This window comes from Camelina sativa, chromosome 11 (genome assembly GCF_030686135.1).
Source record: "Camelina sativa cultivar CO46 ecotype springtype chromosome 11, ASM3068613v1".
Lineage (NCBI taxonomy): Eukaryota > Viridiplantae > Streptophyta > Magnoliopsida > Brassicales > Brassicaceae > Camelina > Camelina sativa.
In genome coordinates this window covers 45,161,268-45,178,782 of record NC_141890.1, presented here as the reverse complement: position 1 = coordinate 45,178,782, position 17,515 = coordinate 45,161,268, and the positions used below count along the sequence as shown (strand labels likewise).

General features: G+C 41.6%; 1 protein-coding gene across 1 annotated transcript; it reads right to left on the bottom strand.

Moving 5' to 3' along the window:
• Nucleotides 1-1,724: 1,724 nt before the first annotated feature.
• On the bottom strand, nt 1,725-4,201 carry LOC104728914 (uncharacterized). Its single transcript, XM_019232393.2, has one exon. The coding sequence runs from the start codon at nt 4,148-4,150 to the stop codon at nt 1,943-1,945; it is 2,208 nt and encodes a 735-aa protein (XP_019087938.2). The 5' UTR covers nt 4,151-4,201; the 3' UTR covers nt 1,725-1,942.
• Between the last annotated feature and the right edge of the window lie 13,314 nt (nt 4,202-17,515).

Genomic DNA, 17,515 nt, shown 5'->3' with positions numbered 1-17,515 from the left:
CATTTTATCTTAAATTGTTTGAAAAAAGAAAAATTATGTTCACATATATATATATATTTTTACTTAAAATATATATAGTCTACTATGTTTCTACTTTTTATATAGTGTTATTTTAATGTAATTCTCCTAAATCTACAAACTCATAAGATTCATCTAACTTTTAAATATGTGTACTTATGCAAAAATATAACTCTTTTTAATTTTTAATTAAAAAATTTTACAATCTACCACTACTATTATAATTGTTTTTATTACAAATAGCTTTCTCAATTTCTTCTTAGTATTTTCACTATTCTTTTTTTGGTGTGTGTGATGTTCATAATAAGTTTTCTTTAATTTGAGAAAAAAAAAGTTTTCTTTAATATGTTTTATTTCAAGTAACCTTATACATTTCTCTTAAATATACACATAATTTTAATTTTTGATCACTTGCTTAATATTTTCTCTTTTTTTTTTGGATATACCTTTGTTTAACAAATTTCACCATTTTTCAATTTTGAAAACGATAGATAATATTGATCATTCAAACTATTTTATTTAATTATATTATTTAGTTCTAAATAATAATATACACCAAATCCTTCTGGTTTTAATCGGTAACATAAATTTATAATTTAACACTAACAACATAGTCTCAAGTTTTAATATATATATTATTAATTATATTATACTATAATTGAAAATAATAATATATACCAAATTTTAATCTAATTTAACACCAAGAATTGAATAACCTCTTGATTTAAAAAACCTTTCAATTTTTGTGTTTGTTTTTGGGAAAAAACTCTTATTTTCTTTATCCTAATAAATGTAAATCTTGAAAGTAATTATTTTTTCATTAAATATATGATAGCTCTATTTTCCCTCTTTCTAGTTTTCTACAAATATTTACACAATTTATATGTTATGATAGAAATAACTAATTTTATATTTATGTAATCTCTGTTCATATTTTACTTTGATATTTTTTTTGGTTGTATTTTTTTTCATTTCGTTTTTATTTTAAATTTTAGTTTAAATTATTATTTTTATAATAATTAAAATATTTAAAAATGAGTGAATTAATTGATACAATAATTTTAGATTTTATGGACTTTAATTATGTGGATTAATTTATTAAAATTGAATATAAGAAGTGATGAGGTGGATGAATGAGAAGAGAGAAAAGCTAACTTTATATATATAGATTATGTCAGTTTGTTTTTATACATAATAGTTGTCATACTAATATACTATATCAATATATTTACACAAATTGTCAAACAACAAAACTTGCAATCGTTCGATATAGTCAAACAAAAAAAGTGTCATCTAATACTTCCACTTGAAAAAATATTAGTTGCCACTTTAAACAAATTGAAGAACTCCCACTTGAAATTTTTGACAACGAACTTAAAAGTACTACCGGTGATCCACAACTATTTAATTCAAATAAATATCAATAAACCGTAGTTGGTTTCAAATAAATGTCACGTCTCTCTCTCTCTCGGCTGGTTTCTATTGTAAGCTGGCCTAATAAACACACGTGTGACCAACTATAAGCTTCTCCTTGAGATACTCTAATTCAACCTGCATATATCCTAACATCGTAGAAACAAAGTTAAGTACCTGGTGTCCTGGTCAGCAAATTAGGCTATCTAAGACTTAGTTTTTGAGGTTTCAGGGGAATGGACGTGGTTTGTAGCTGGGTTTCAAACATAGCTAAGCCCTAAGTACTCGTCATATACATTAAAGCCATTTTCCTTTTTTTTTTTTGTAAACTAGTGGCTAAAATCCAAGGTAATGCAAATACAAAAAGTACAGCCATACAAACATTTTTTTTTTAAATTACATATTAAAACGAAAATTAAGAAATAAGAAATACAACAAAACCCGAAACAAAAATACTTCAAATTGACGGGATAAAAGGGATAAAGATCGTTTTCCCTAACTATTTTGATGATCAGTCTTCACTACAATACAAAGAACAAAATATTGTGTTCTGCCCTTTGAAATATATTGGGAATGGACAACGGCAAAAGCATCTAGTGCAAATTGGCCGGGTGAGAGAGTTGTTGACAAGAATCCAAAGATCTTTCCGTTTCGTACCCTTAGATGTGAGCCTGACAATAGAGATGTAGTCTTTCATAGTTTTATCAGGTCTCATGTACATGTCTACCCCAAGTAAACAATCAACATGAACAGCTGTGCTACAGCCATCGCAATTATAAAATCGTAATTCTGTTTTCTTTTTAAACCCAAGATACCTCCTTTTTTTGACTTCTCCTATTTTGCCTTCGCAAACATCACACCAGTCTGCTTGATCACTTGCCTCTTTTCCATTGCAACTTGTGAGAAAGTGACTATCATGCTTATAGCTTACCTTGTATGGGAAGGTAACACAACGGAAACATATATAATAATCGCATTCTATGCAAATTAACTTTGAATCGTTGCTTTCATATTTGCAAATCTGACATCGTATCTTTTTCTCTGTGTTCCAAGGTAGGAATAAGGGATGCTCGTGGCCTTGATAGTCAAATGGTTCAATTATGGAGGCACACCTTAAGTCTATCCGGAAGGGTTTGTCTTCTCCGCGATGCTCATAGAAGAAGCCATTACCATAACGATCACACTCAAAACAACGAAATTCACCTGTGTAACTATGATCTCTCATGGTGGCAAATTTAAGTGTAAGTGGATGTGGATATAAGGGATATCGTTTCATGCGTGGAGCACTTGCACAACCTTCATGGAGGATGAAGTCGCATTCCATGCATGAATAGAACTGACCTTCGTAGACTGGAAGGGCACACCCTTGACAATATTTATTTTCGTCATAAGTTGTGTTGATCTCAATTCGCAAGTGGTGACTATGAAAAGGATGGTGTATAATTCCATCAGCTATCCTCTCGAACGGCTCACCATCATCTATCTTATCATCTTCTTCTGATACTCCTTCAAGTTCTTTTCCATCCCACACATTTCTGTGTAATGCACATGTTGAGTGAACAAAATAAGCATCACACTTATTGCAAGAGTAAGCACCATAATTGTTGTCAACTTGTTGATGACAGACTCGGCAAGACAACATCCTAGATGGAAGAGAAGAGGTAAAAGAGATACGGTGAGGGTGACGAGATATTCTTATGACATGTGGGAAACCCATACAACCTTTATGGATTACGAAGACACATTGGATACAGATATATGTGGGATCAAGCTTCTTAATCCGGGCACAAATATTGCAAACTGTAGAAGCTTGTGTAGGGAACAAGGAGAGAGGGTGTGGATGGCTTTTTGGATGGTCTATAACCAAGGGTACTGGCCTCATCGCACATACGGGATGCATACTCAACTCGCAGGTTGTACAACGATAAAACATGCCGAAGGTAATTTTTCTGCAACAACCACTCGTAAACATGCATTGAAAATTGGAAAGTCGAAGAGAACACAAGGGGTAGGAAGGGTGTTTGATCTCAAGTGGAGACTCGACACATTCTTTATGGAAGTTTCTTTGGCATTGGAGACATGCATAATAGCTGTTACCGAGCGTTGTCATTTTGCATGCACCGCACTCGAATTGGACAGTAGAAGTTTCTTTATTGTTGCACCAAAAAAGAGGGACTACAGGAAGCTTACAGACACCTGGGTGGTCGGAATCAAGCAAAGATTCGCCTTGTTGATCACTGCTTCTTGTGTTGGGGAAGTGAGGAGAGGAATTGAATGGATGAAGCTCACCATTGCCATCATCATCATCATCATTGCCATCATCATCATCATCATCATCAACATCGCCATCACCATCATCATCATCATCATCATCATCATCATTATCATCATCATCATCATCATCATCATCATCATCATCATCATCATGGCTATGATCACCATCTTCGTTGTCATCATCGCCATCTTCTTTTTCATCTCCATTATCGTCATCTTCACCGACATCATCAGCATCGTCATCGTGTATCTTTAGTTTGAGCTTATGAAATTTGATACGTGCAGCAGGACAGGAAAAAAGTGGTTGATGAGGGAGATCGTCGCCACCAGAAGCCATGGCTAGTGCATCACCAGAAGAGGTTGGGTTGTCTATTTGTGTTAATGTGAATACCAAAAATAATTTCCCATCAATTTCCTCCTTATGAAATACACCCACTGAACTCATGGCTGCTACAAATTAATGGGGAATTTGGATTTCTGTGTGATAAGTCTTCTCCTCCTCTCTTTTTCCACACACACATATATATATATATATATTAGCCAGCCATTTTAATATAAAAACTTGTAAACACAGCTAACTCAGTTTTGATTTCTTGTGATATTCTTCTTATCCCGTTGCATATATATTTATTTTAGCCAAGTAGCCAACCATTTAATATAAAACCTGTGATACAGGTAACGCTTGGTATTTTCATATTCTTTGTTTAAAATATGTCCTTCATTATTAATTTCAAATCTCTGGACAATCTTTTAACCTTTTATATATTGACTTGTATTTTATTTTAGGAGAGAGTCAGGAGACCGTGTCCTCCGGATCTTGTTTCTAAATACCTTCGGATACCATCTGGGAACGGAAAATATGTCACGTAGGACAATTTTGCACAATAAATAAAGTGTACAATAGTAATATTATTACTGTAAGAGTAAGTGTGTAACCATGGAAAATACAACAATCCATATAACGTTGGATTAAAAAATAGTTAGGTTTCGTATTTTTAGTTATCATCTAAAACAAATTAAAATTTTTTTTGGACAAAGCTTAAATTTTAAATCTGACTACATATTAGTTATCAACATTGTTTTTTGATTTTTTTCTTTAACTGGAACAAACGAAATTTTTTGTCCCATCCGATATCCGCATATCAAATTCCCTTAGAACATTGACAAAAAGAAAAACAAAAAAAAACACAAAAATAAACACGTTCTATTTTTCTAAATTATGTCCTAAAACATATCATCTTGAATTCTTGATCATCACACATTCAAACTTGTCTAGTACTACGCACTATTTCCAACTTAAAAACTTATTATAAACAATTGGATTGAGCATGTCTTTCTTATACTTTGTAACTCCGAGATCCGAACAGTTAACAAATTGTTAAACAAAAAAGTTGCAATCAATATTGTGCAAAAAATTCATTTAATATATATCTACACTCCCACTTGAAAATATTAACTGCGAGTTGGAAATTTTTTTAAAGAAGTACCACTTGGAAAACATGCTTACCTTTTGATTGTATTCAACCGTATTCTGCGATTCACGCTTCAAACAACGGTATATTCACTATGGCGAGAGCGCAACAACCGCAGGCATGGTGAAGACCCAACCTCTGCATCTAGGCTTGGGAAATGGATTGATAAGACCATTCAGAATAAGCTGCTCCTCCTTTTGAATTCCGGTAACCCCAGTTATGAAGACATCCTCACAGTCTGGTTTTCCACTAGAGCGTAATGCTTTCGTCAAGAACTTAACATTAGTAAAATCAAACATGTTACACTTGTTGTAAAGAAAAGGTTTTTTGATGAATAAAATTTTACATTCATTCAAAAAAAAATTGTATTCAACCGTAGACACAATATAATTATTATTAAAAAAAATCAATTGACACCATCCTAATGGTTTAGTGGAAGAGGAAGGTCGTGGCCACCATAATCCATGGCTAGTGGCTTCATCGTAGGAGGTTGGGTTGTTTGTTTATAATAATGTGTAAACCAAAAAGGATTTTTAATTTTCCTCCCAGAGAACTCATAATTGTTAGTTTGTTACAATGGGGTTTTGGATATTTTGTGATATAATTTCTTTCTCTCCTTCCTCCTTGCATATATACATATTAGTACTCATTTACAAATTGCAAACCAAAAAAAGTTTTTTTTTTAATACTCCCACTTGAGTGTCTTGATTGTGTGTCACTTCACCATCCTAGTCCTTCCTTGCTTTGAGCTTCTGAAATCTATCTAATCACTACGAGAAAACAGTTTGATAGCGACTACACTTAACGACTACTTATTTAGTCACCAACTTTGATGACCATCCTGCGACTACAAGGTGATGATTTTGCGACTGACTCTTTGTATTCGCTATTTAGTCACTAAATAGAGACCAGTTGACGTAGTCGTATGTTGACGACTCGTTAACGACTATTTTGTTGTTGAAAAACAGTCGTGTATCTTAGTCGCTATGTTAACGACTACGTTGATGACCCAAGTAAATAGTCATTATTTTGGTGACCGAGTAAATAGTCGTTATTTTTGTAAAATACGTGCAGCAGGACATAAAAAAGAAGTTGAAGAGGAAGGTCGTGGCCACCATAATCCATGGCTAGTGGCTTCATTGGAGGAGGTTGGGTTGTTTGTTTATAATAATGTGTAAAACAAAAATGATTTTCCATTTTCCTCCCAGGGAACTCATAATTGTTTGTTAGTTTGCTACAAACTTACAATGGGGTTTTGGATATTTTGTAATATAATTTCTTCCTCTCCTTCCTCCTTGGATATATACATGTTAGTACTCATTTACAAATTGCAAACCATTAAAGTTTTATTACTACTCCGGTACTCCCACTTGAGTACTTGACACTTGACAGTATTACAAACAAAATTTTAAAATGTCACACTCAACGTAGTTATCCCTATATTCAACTCAGAATATCCATCTTTTTTTTTAATATTCTAAGATTAATCAACATAAAACTAACTTTGTTTGATATGTTTATATTTTTGCATAATACAGTGTACTGTATTTATTTTTGGTCAATGACCTAAGGTCATTCTATACTCATATAGATAGTCGTTAATTATTGTTTTCGACTCTATACGATTTTTCTTTAATTGAATTTCTGTTTTCTATTGAGAAAGCCAGAAAGGGACAAAAGTCGTTGAAGACGGAACATGTCAGGGATTCACGTAGGACAACGTTAATTTATAGAAATCCCACTTGGTAAACATAATTATCCCTTCGTTCAATTCTAAACAAATTATAAAGAACTCCCAAATGCTAAATTTGACTTCCACAACGATTCAATTTCTTTGACGATTAATCAACTGGAGTTAGCAAGTGTTGAGAATCGCAAACCCCGATTCATTTTTGTAGTAAACCGCATACCGCGACTCTGCCCGTACTCCTCGTCTATTTCACATATCAGTTTGCATAACATAAACATAACACAAAGATTTAACAAGTTCCCCTCATGCAGATGGTACATCTCGTGTGGGAACCTTCTCCCACAAACATCCACTATCAATAACCAAGGTTTACACTAGTGTTTCATATACAAGCTTAGAGAACTACTACAAAGAAACCTGAAGAAGAAAACACATAATAGATCTAGCTTTTCTTCTTCTCCTCTCTCTGTCTCTAGTTCAGCTCTCCCATCCACGTATAACCTTGAAACACCTCCAGAACCCCAAAGAAGCAGCTCCACCTTCGTCTCTCATAAGAGTGTCCTGAAGACACCTTATAACCTAGACAAGGCTATGCCCGTCTCTCAGCCCTCGACCCCAGCCAAGCTTATGCTCCTTTATTATGGTTCTGCGCACAGCTTCAAGCTCCATGTATGATGCCATGTGCATGCTCTCTGCACTACGCCCTGCGTCTCTGCATTTTGTCCTACACAGCGCCTTGCGCTGTGTCCTAGCTACAGCCGCCACCAACGTACCACCAGCTTCTTTAGTGAGTCTTTGTGCTTACTACCTGTTTCTTCAACCCTATGTTCCCTTATATAGCGAAACCCTAAACCTTATGTCGATTTACCCTTACAGACTACACAACCCGAATTCTGTATGGACTACATACCAATATGGACCCAGTTTCTAGTTCATACCAAATAAGCCTATATGAAGCAAACCTTTACAACATCAAGCAATACGGAACTAACCGTTGTTAGATGATTGAGTTTGTTTCTTGTAGGTTGGGTATCAACTATCGGTTTTTGGCTTTGCCTTAATTCCATCTCGAAAAGTTGTTGGTCCGACCGTTCAAGCACACATATAAAGGCAAATTAGCAAGATACTATTTGCGTGTTCAGACCAACAACATTCTGTGACAGAGGCTGATCATGACATCGGTAAGATATCATTTATTCTCACTCCTTTGTGGCTCGGCACTATACATATATGTTTAAGAATCCAGCCACTGCGAATTGAATCACATTTAAAGTTCTTGTTGGACACCTCAGATACAAAGAGAAGTAAAAGGAGATTGAGCTAAAGAGAGCAATCAAGAATTTCAATAACAAAAGATTAAAACTCTAACCAAGAAATTTCAGTTAATTCTCTTTCATGGAATTATAAGATAACATATTTGTTTCATGTACAAGTTACATATATTAAAGCCAAGTGACGGTGATTTTCCTTATTGTAAATTACTTTAATCAAGGAAATGAAATTAGAAAATCACATAAAACGTTTCTTTTCATTTTCTTAAAAATTGAACGTTACAATCTCATAATTGAAATTTAAAAGAAAAACAACACAGCCGAAATATCAAAATACTTCAAATTAACAACTAACAAGAATTTTAAAAAGTGGATAAACTCGGTGTGGATGCTCAGTCATCATCATCACCTACGCCGCAGAGACAATATACAATTCACCGAACAAAATATTATGTTGGGCCTTTTGAAAAGTATTGGGAATGGACAACGGCACATGCATCCTTGACAAGTTGGTCGAGAGAGGGTATTGTTGAGAATAATCCGAAGATCTGTCCCATCACTTCTATATGGGTACTTGAAAACAGATATGTAATCTTCTTCAGTATTACTATTACGAGGTTTCATGTACATGTCTCCCCCAAGTAAACATTCAGCATGAATAGTGGTGCAGCAGTCACTGCAGTTATAAATACGGCTTTCTCTTCTTCTCCCCCACGATTTTTCTCTTAATTTTAATTCTTTGATTCTGCCTTCGCAAATCTCACACCAGCCTAATTGATCACTTGCCTCTTTTCCATCACAAATCGTGAGAAAATGACTGTCATGCTTATACCTTGTCTTGTATGGTAAAGTAGCGCAACCAAAACATATAGAATAATCACAAATCAAGCAAATTAACTTTGACATACTTTCGTATTTGCATACTGGACATGGTGTGATGTGACCCCGGACTACGGACGTGAACCACGGACGTACGGACGGAGCAAACTCAGCGGAACGATTCGAAAAGTACGACTCGGTTGGGCCGTGAGCGGATGGAATCGGCGGTCGGAGCGATGTACGGAAGGAAACGACACAAAGGAACGACAAGAACGGACGGAGAGAGACTCGCGAGGAGATGCTCGACTCGTTTGTCTCTCGGATAGATGGAGATAGACGTGGAATGAGGTAGCGACACACAAGGGATGGATCTCCTTGCGATACGGCCAAACTAGTAGCTAACGAACCCGGTTCGTGCAGCTTCTAGGGTTTCGTTTCAATCACTGAAAACGAGAGAGAAGGATAACTTCTGGTTCTTAATTCTTAATAGTCTGCCTTACATGATAGGGTCTAGGCCCTTTATATAGGGCCGCTTACATAGAGGAACTCTCAAAACCCTAAACACGTGGGTGGAGATAAAACACAGCGTTCAAGACATAGTTTTTAAAAGAGAAATAAAACTAAGGATAGAATGGCCACGCGGCCGAAGTGGTCCATGGCCATGCACTAGGGTCCATAGCCTCGTTAAAACCCCCTTGGTAAACCACGTAGGGACAAACCCAAGGTGGGAAAAAGAGTACTACTTTCCCTAATGACTTGGAGGTCTTCACCCTTGTGAGATGGTGAAGACCGTTAGAAGAGCCTCGGTTGGCTGCTCGTCGGGTCGGTTGGGGCCGCGGTCGAGTTCCGCTTGTTCCTGGACGAAAGCTTGGACAAAGATGAGGCACTTCTTCCTTGCGGTCCTAGCTGCGGTCCGGCTCCTTGTCGTAGCTCCGGGCATCAGGTTCGGTGCTTGGGTTGAGGGCCGTCTACTTCCGGACGCAGTCGCGTCCATGGTTCCTTGCGCGCTCCGGTCCTCGTCCGTGTCCATATGCTGGTCATCGTCCCGGGTTCCATCATTCCCTCCCCCTTGGAAAGGTTTTGCCCTCAAAACATCTTCCTCGGTACCATGTTCCTGGTAGCACTCAGCAAAGTCCGGGTCCAAACCATACGCGTCCTTGATGTGCTCAAACCCGAGGATCCGTGCGTCCATGGTGGTGATCAGCGCTTGGCGCCGTGAAAGTGCGTCGGCCACAACATTCTCCTTGCCCTTCTTGTACTTGATGACGTAAGGAAAGGTTTCGATAAACTCCAGCCACTTGGCGTGCCTTCTCTTCAGGTTGGTCTGGCCGCGCAAGTGCTTCAACGTCTCATGGTCGGTATGAATGACGCACTCCTTGGCCAATAGATAATGTTGCCAAGTCTCCATCGCGCGGACTAAGGCGTACAGCTCCTTGTCGTAGGTTGGGTAATTGAGCGTCGGTCCGCTGAGCTTCTCACTGAAGTAGGCAATAGGCTTGCCTCCTTGCGTCAATACGGCTCCAATGCCCACTCCGGACGCGTCGCACTCCACTTCAAAGGTTTTGCTGAAATCCGGTAAGGCCAATAGAGGCGCGTGTGTCAGCCGGTGCTTGAGCTCGCGGAAGGCTGCTTCTTGGGCCGGTCCCCACTTGAACTCGACGCTCTTCTTTATGGTGGCGGTAAGTGGTGCAGCTACCGAACTGAAATCCCGCACGAACCGCCTATAGAAACTGGCCAGGCCGTGAAAGCTCCGGACTTGACTGATATTGGTCGGGGTCGGCCACTCTTCAATGGCCTTGATCTTGTCATTGTCTACCTTAAGCCCCTGCGCACTTACAACAAAGCCTTGCTTGGTTTTGAACGCGGTTTTCCACTCATCTCCTTCTTTCATCCTCACTTGATGATAGCCACATTTAAGGTCTATCTTGGAGAAGATGGCGGAACCGCTGAGTTCATCAAGCATGTCGTCTAGGCGCGGAATGGGATGGCGGTACTTGATGGTGATGTTGTTCACTGCCCGACAATCCACGCACATACGCCATGTCCCGTCCTTCTTAGGTACCAGCAAGACTGGCACCGCGCACGGACTAAGGCTCTCTCGGACGTATCCTTGCTCCATGAGTTCGGATACTTGGCGTTTAAGCTCCTTGGCCTCTTCGGGATTCACGCGGTAGGCAGGACGGTTCGGGAGCTGGGCTCCGGGTACAAGGTCGATCTGATGCTCAATGCCGCGAAGTGGTGGTAGACCGTGCGGTAATTCATCCGGAAACACGTCCTGGTACCGTCATAGGAGCGGTCTGATCATGGCCGGGACGGCGTCCTGCTCCGTACATATACTCACAACATCCTTAAAGACCATCAATAAGACTTGACAAGTGGAGTCACTAAGTGATCTCCTAACCGCGCTAGCATTAATCAAGAAGTTCATTTTAGTGCTCGGTTCCTTAGACATTTTCGATTGCAGCTCACAAACTTGTGTGGGACTCAATGGTTTTAGGCAAATACGCCTATTATCATGCATAAAGGAGTATTGGTTGGTGTGGCCACAGTGAGAGGTCCGCTTATCAAACTGCCAAGGACGCCCCAAAAGGAGGTGGCTAGCTTGCATCGGAACCACGTCACACAAGACTTGGTCTTTATAGGGGCCTACACTAAACGGGACCGTGACCTGTTCGGTGACTGGGACCACGGCCTTGTCATTCAACCATTTGAGTTTGTAGGGTTTAGGATGGTTTGTGGTACCAAGAGAAAGTTTCTTGACCATGTAGGAACTTGCCACATTGGTGCAAGATCCACCATCAATGATCAAGCCACAAACCTTCCCACTTACAGTGCATCGCGTGTGGAATATGTTGTCCCGCTGGTGCGTATCGTCCGGACACTGGCTAGTATTAAGGACCCGTCGGATCATAAGCAGCTCTCCCTCGTCAGGCTCGGCGACGGCTTCCTCGACCTCCTTAGCATCGTTCGGCTCGTCAGGGTCGTTGTCGTCCTCGGATTCAAGCTCCCCCGACGCGGTAATGGTCATGGTACGCGGATTGGGACAATCTCGGGCGTAGTGGCCTCGACCTTGGCACTTGAAGCATATTATGTCTCGGCTACGTCCTTCGGTCGGTTGCGGCCTGGGGTCGGTACGAGAGTCCTTGTTCTGGTCCCTTGGTTTGAACCGTGAGTCAATGGTGACGGCCTTGGACTTCTCTTGTCCGCGGTGCCCTACCGGTCCAGGGGACGAGTTTGGCGACCAACTAGGCGTTCCTTGAGCGCGAGAGCGGTGGACGGTGTTGGCCTTTCTCTTGATCTGCTGTTCGACTTGCATTGCTAGGTGCAAGAGTTCATCGAACGAGTTGTACGATAAACGTTCTACCTTCCGCGCAATGCGGTCTTGTAGTCCGTGCAAGAACTGGGCCATCAATCCTTCTTCACTATCTTCGACCTCCAGCCGGTTGCGAAGATGCTCGAACTCTTCATAGTAGTCCTCAACGCTCTTGGCTCCTTGGGACAGCTTGCGGAACCTTCGCTGGAGCTCGCGGTGGTACAGCGGTGGCACGTACCGGCGTCTCATCTCGTTCTTCATGGCCTCCCAATGCGGTAAGGCGCGTTCCTTGTTCCTCCTACGGTCAGCTTCGGAACGATCCCACCACGTAAGGGCATGGTCCGTGAACTGGGCGGCTGCATAGGCGATCTTCTTGGGTTCGGGGTAGTTGTAACAGGCGAATATATGATCCATCCGTCCCTCCCAGTCGAGATATGCCTCCGGATCAACTTTTCCGGCAAACGTAGGGGCCGTGAGTTTGTGACCCGGTTCGACCGGACGGTAGGGTTGATCGTCCTCATGCTCGTCCCTACGTCGAGGGCGCCTACCTTGGTAGGGTGGGCCATCGTCTTCTTCGGACGTCCCTCCTGGATCCGGTTCATAGCGTCGTTGGCGATCTTGGACAGGTGGTCCACGAGCCGCGGGTTGCCGTTGCCCATCCTCGATCCGTTGTAGCCGGTTCCCTAGCTGGGCTAGTTGAGTCCGGATCTCGGCTAAGACTGCCCCGATTTCCAGGGGTGGAAGCGGCTCTCCAGTTTGTGCGGCCATATCAGCTGTACGGACGGTGGTGATTGTACGGACGGCGGTGATTGTACGGACGGTGGCCGCGGTACGGACGGCGGCCAGGTACTGTTCGGATGGTGGTCTACGCAGTGGCTGGTTGGAGAAGTGATACCACCGGCGGTCAGTAGTGGGTACTGCGGCGGTTGATAAGTCCTCCGGCGTACGGTCGTATCGGACGGTAACAATCGGTTCCGTCGGTCGATCCGTGACGCGTGTCCGTTCAGAAAAGATCCTACACAAAGAATGAATCGGACAAACCTTGGACAGCTAATGATTGGAAAAAGGTAAAGTAAAAAGCAAAAGTAAAAGCACTACAAGACAACCTAAGACTAAAACAAAAATGGACCTCACGCGCTGGGACTCTACTCGCTACACGTGGCCTTTAGGCCACCACTAACAACGACCAAGCAAAAGAACACAACTTTATGGATCTAAACTACCCTAGCGGAGAACACCTCAAGAACACTAAAGACCTAGCAAGAACAAAACCTTATACAAACGGACTAGTTCCTAAACAAGACTCAAACTTGACCGTACAAGAACGTAAGGGAAGGAAAAATACGACCTTGTGAGGAACTTTCGGCTCTGATACCAACTGATGTGACTCCGGACTACGGACGTGAACCACGGACGTACGGACGGAGCAAACCCAGCGGAACGATTCGAAAAGTACGACTCGGTTGGGCCGTGAGCGGATGGAATCGGCGGTCGGAGCGATGTACGGAAGGAAACGGCACAAAGGAACGACAAGAACGGACGGAGAGAGACTCGCGAGGAGATGCTCGACTCGTTTGTCTCTCGGATAGATGGAGATAGACGTGGAATGAGGTAGCGACACACAAGGGATGGATCTCCTTGCGATACGGCCAAACTAGTAGCTAACGAACCCGGTTCGTGCAGCTTCTAGGGTTTCGTTTCAATCACTGAAAACGAGAGAGAAGGATAACTTCTGGTTCTTAATTCTTAATAGTCTGCCTTACATGATAGGGTCTAGGCCCTTTATATAGGGCCGCTTACATAGAGGAACTCTCAAAACCCTAAACACGTGGGTGGAGATAAAACGCAGCGTTCAAGACATAGTTTTTAAAAGAGAAATAAAACTAAGGATAGAATGGCCACGCGGCCAAAGTGGTCCATGGCCATGCACTAGGGTCCATAGCCTCGTTAAAACCCCCTTGGTAAACCACGTAGGGACAAACCCAAGGTGGGAAAAAGAGTACTACTTTCCCTAATGACTTGGAGGTCTTCACCCTTGTGAGATGGTGAAGACCGTTAGAAGAGCCTCGGTTGGCTGCTCGTCGGGTCGGTTGGGGCCGCGGTCGAGTTCCGCTTGTTCCTGGACGAAAGCTTGGACAAAGATGAGGCACTTCTTCCTTGCGGTCCTAGCTGCGGTCCGGCTCCTTGTTGTAGCTCCGGGCATCAGGTTCGGTGCTTGGGTTGAGGGCCGTCTACTTCCGGACGCAGTCGCGTCCATGGTTCCTTGCGCGCTCCGGTCCTCGTCTGTGTCCGTATGCTGGTCATCGTCCCGGGTTCCATCATGGTGTCTCTTCCTCATGGTTCGAAAGTAGAAATAAGGGATACTCGTTGTAACGCCCCCGAACCGCCGTATCGGCCGGATTGGACCGCGGACAACACCAGAACGCTACATGTGTGGGAACTGCACCCTGGTGGTCTGGTCGACGGACGGAAGCTGCAGCTTCCCGACCAGTCCTCTTGGACGCGACTCCGCCCGCAGCCAAAGTTTACTTAGGCTTTGCAACCCTTGCGTCCCACGCGCGTTGTGTTGATCCGGATAAGGCCGAGTACCATTTCCAACTTGCCTTGTTTTCCCGAAAACCGAATATATTACTTTAATAATTCATTTTATTGAAAACAAGTCATCAAAGCAATATACATAGGTAGTCGGATAACTTTACAAATATCGTTTAGGAAATATAGGGTTTTACAAAGAACAAAGAAAACCCTATCCGGTACCCTAATGTTTGCTCCAGCTCTAGACTCACTTAGGCTTCCTGCACAACAAAATAATATCATGAGTAATCTAAGATTACCCAGTGAGCCTGGGCACCCCTTTCCTAAACAGGATTCTACTTCCCCAACCCAACTACCCCAACAGGCAAAGGAAACAAGCAAGGCAAACAAGCCAACAACAATCAAAGCTAAAGAATTACATGAAAGCCTACGCTAACATCATGCAAGACTAAGCAAACAACATGCAATGCTAAGCTATCAACATGCAAGACGAAGCTATCAACATGCAAGCAAGCAAAGCAATCAACAAACAATCAAAGCAACACAACAGAAACAATAGCGGAAACTATAAACAACAAACAAGCGAGAGAGGATAGAACGACATGACTCAACTCGGACGATCTACACTCGCTATTCGCAGAAAAAGACGACTAAAGGGAACAAGGACTACTTGACCACTTTAGACTCTTAACTCATACACAACTCGCAAAGACGACTAGAATAAAACAAGGGACACTTGAAATACTCTAGACTCTTTTACCTATGTGACAAACAAGACATCTAGAACACTGCAAGGAATACTTGAAATACTCTAGACTCTTCCTCCTAAGGGCCCTCGATAATCTGTTCCATTCCACAACATTTCCCATGCTGAAACCACAAAGGTAACCAGCATGGGCCCACACAAATGCTACATCGTCATGTAGCGGTCACGCTAGTAGCTAGCTAGCCGTGACATTGTCCTGCGCGAGTGGTCATCGGGAACTCTCGCGAGACAAAACGCATTTGGAACAAAAGATCGACTACACTATTCTAGCTACGACTCAAGAAACAAATTCGAGAGACTTAGCTAAAATACACAAACAACTCAAGCAAGAAAATCAATCATAACAAGCAAGAAAATCAAGCAAGAGAACATGCAACAATCAACAAGCAACAAGAATGACAATTCATGCAACTTAGATTGTCCTACAAGCATGCAACCACTTTAAGCAACTTAAGCAACTTAATGCAACAAGTTCAATTATGCATGCAAACCAACTTTTAAGCGATTTAACCCATTTAAATCCTTTAAGTGCATTTACGCATGCAAGTTAACCTCAACCAAATTTTATGCAATAAAAAATTGCAAATAAACTTCACCAATTTAATCATGCATGCAACCGATTTTAAGCAAGAAATATTGCAAATAAAATCCTTCCAATTTAATCATGCATGCAAACCCTTTCATCCAAATTTTAAGCAAGTCCAACTTACTTTAAAATCCACCCAAGTTCATTTTCACATGGTGATTCCTAGCTCAAATTCTATGTGCATTTAAACATGAATTTAGCATGAATCCTACCATATTTCGCATGCATCAACTTAAACTGATTCTAACATGAATCTAGTCTAAATGCATCACGCAAAGGAGTATGTGCAAGGATCTAAAGATCAATGCAGCACTCCACACACAACTACCACAGAACTCACCTTGGGGCAATGGATGATGATTGGACTTCACTGCACCGCGGATCAGACAACTTCCTCTTCTTGCATCTAACAACGACTTCACAGCAACTCTTCTTCAACTCTTTCCTTTTTCTCTTCTTTATCTCTTAGCAGCCTTTGGGCGAAATGAAAATTCTCTCCCTTGCGGCAACACTTCTCTCTTTTCTCTCTTCTTTCTTTCTTCCTCTCCTTTCTCTCTTTCTCTTCTTCTCCCTTAGAATTTTTTTTTTTGGCGAAATGAGAGAGGATGAAAGTCTTTATATAGAGAGTGTAGGCGACAACTTGTCCCAATGCATGCTTGAAGAGTGTCCATCTTCTAAGCCACCAATTTGCATGTGTGTACACTTGTTAAGTAAACACAACACTTGTCCAAGAGAATCTTCTCTTGCCTCCCACTCACTTCCATTTGATTAAATTAACTCTTAGTGGAAAATTCCATTTAGGTTAATTTTGTGATTAAATAATCACTTAGTGGAGACTCCACTAACTCCACTTTTTAATATTTAATTCACCCTCCTTAGTGGGTTCCTTCCCACTCTCGCTCTCCATCCAGGACACAGTCCTTGTCCGCTTGGCGTTCGCCTGGTACGTCCGCTCGTTCCACGTACGTCTGGTACGGTACATGGTACCATCGGCCATCTCTCGGTCCGCCCAGAATTTCTCGGACAACTCTCGGTCCTTTCTCCTTCGGTCCTTCCTGTCCCTTCTGGTACTTCTCTCGGACCGTACTGTCCTTTCCGGTACTTCTCGGTCTGTACTATTCTTTCCAGTACTTCTCGGACCGTCTCTTCCGCATATGCAGTTTTCTGCATAAACCGCCAACTCCCGATCGGTCTTAAGGTCTCGATAGTACATCCGGCCACTTCGGCCTTGGCTTGGCCATCCTCCAACTTGTGCACTTTTCCTCGGACTTCTTTCGACCATTCTCCTTTGTTTTTCTTCCTCTTCCTCTATAAGTCTTTTCCAGGCCATTTCTCCGAACTTTTATTTTGGGATTTCT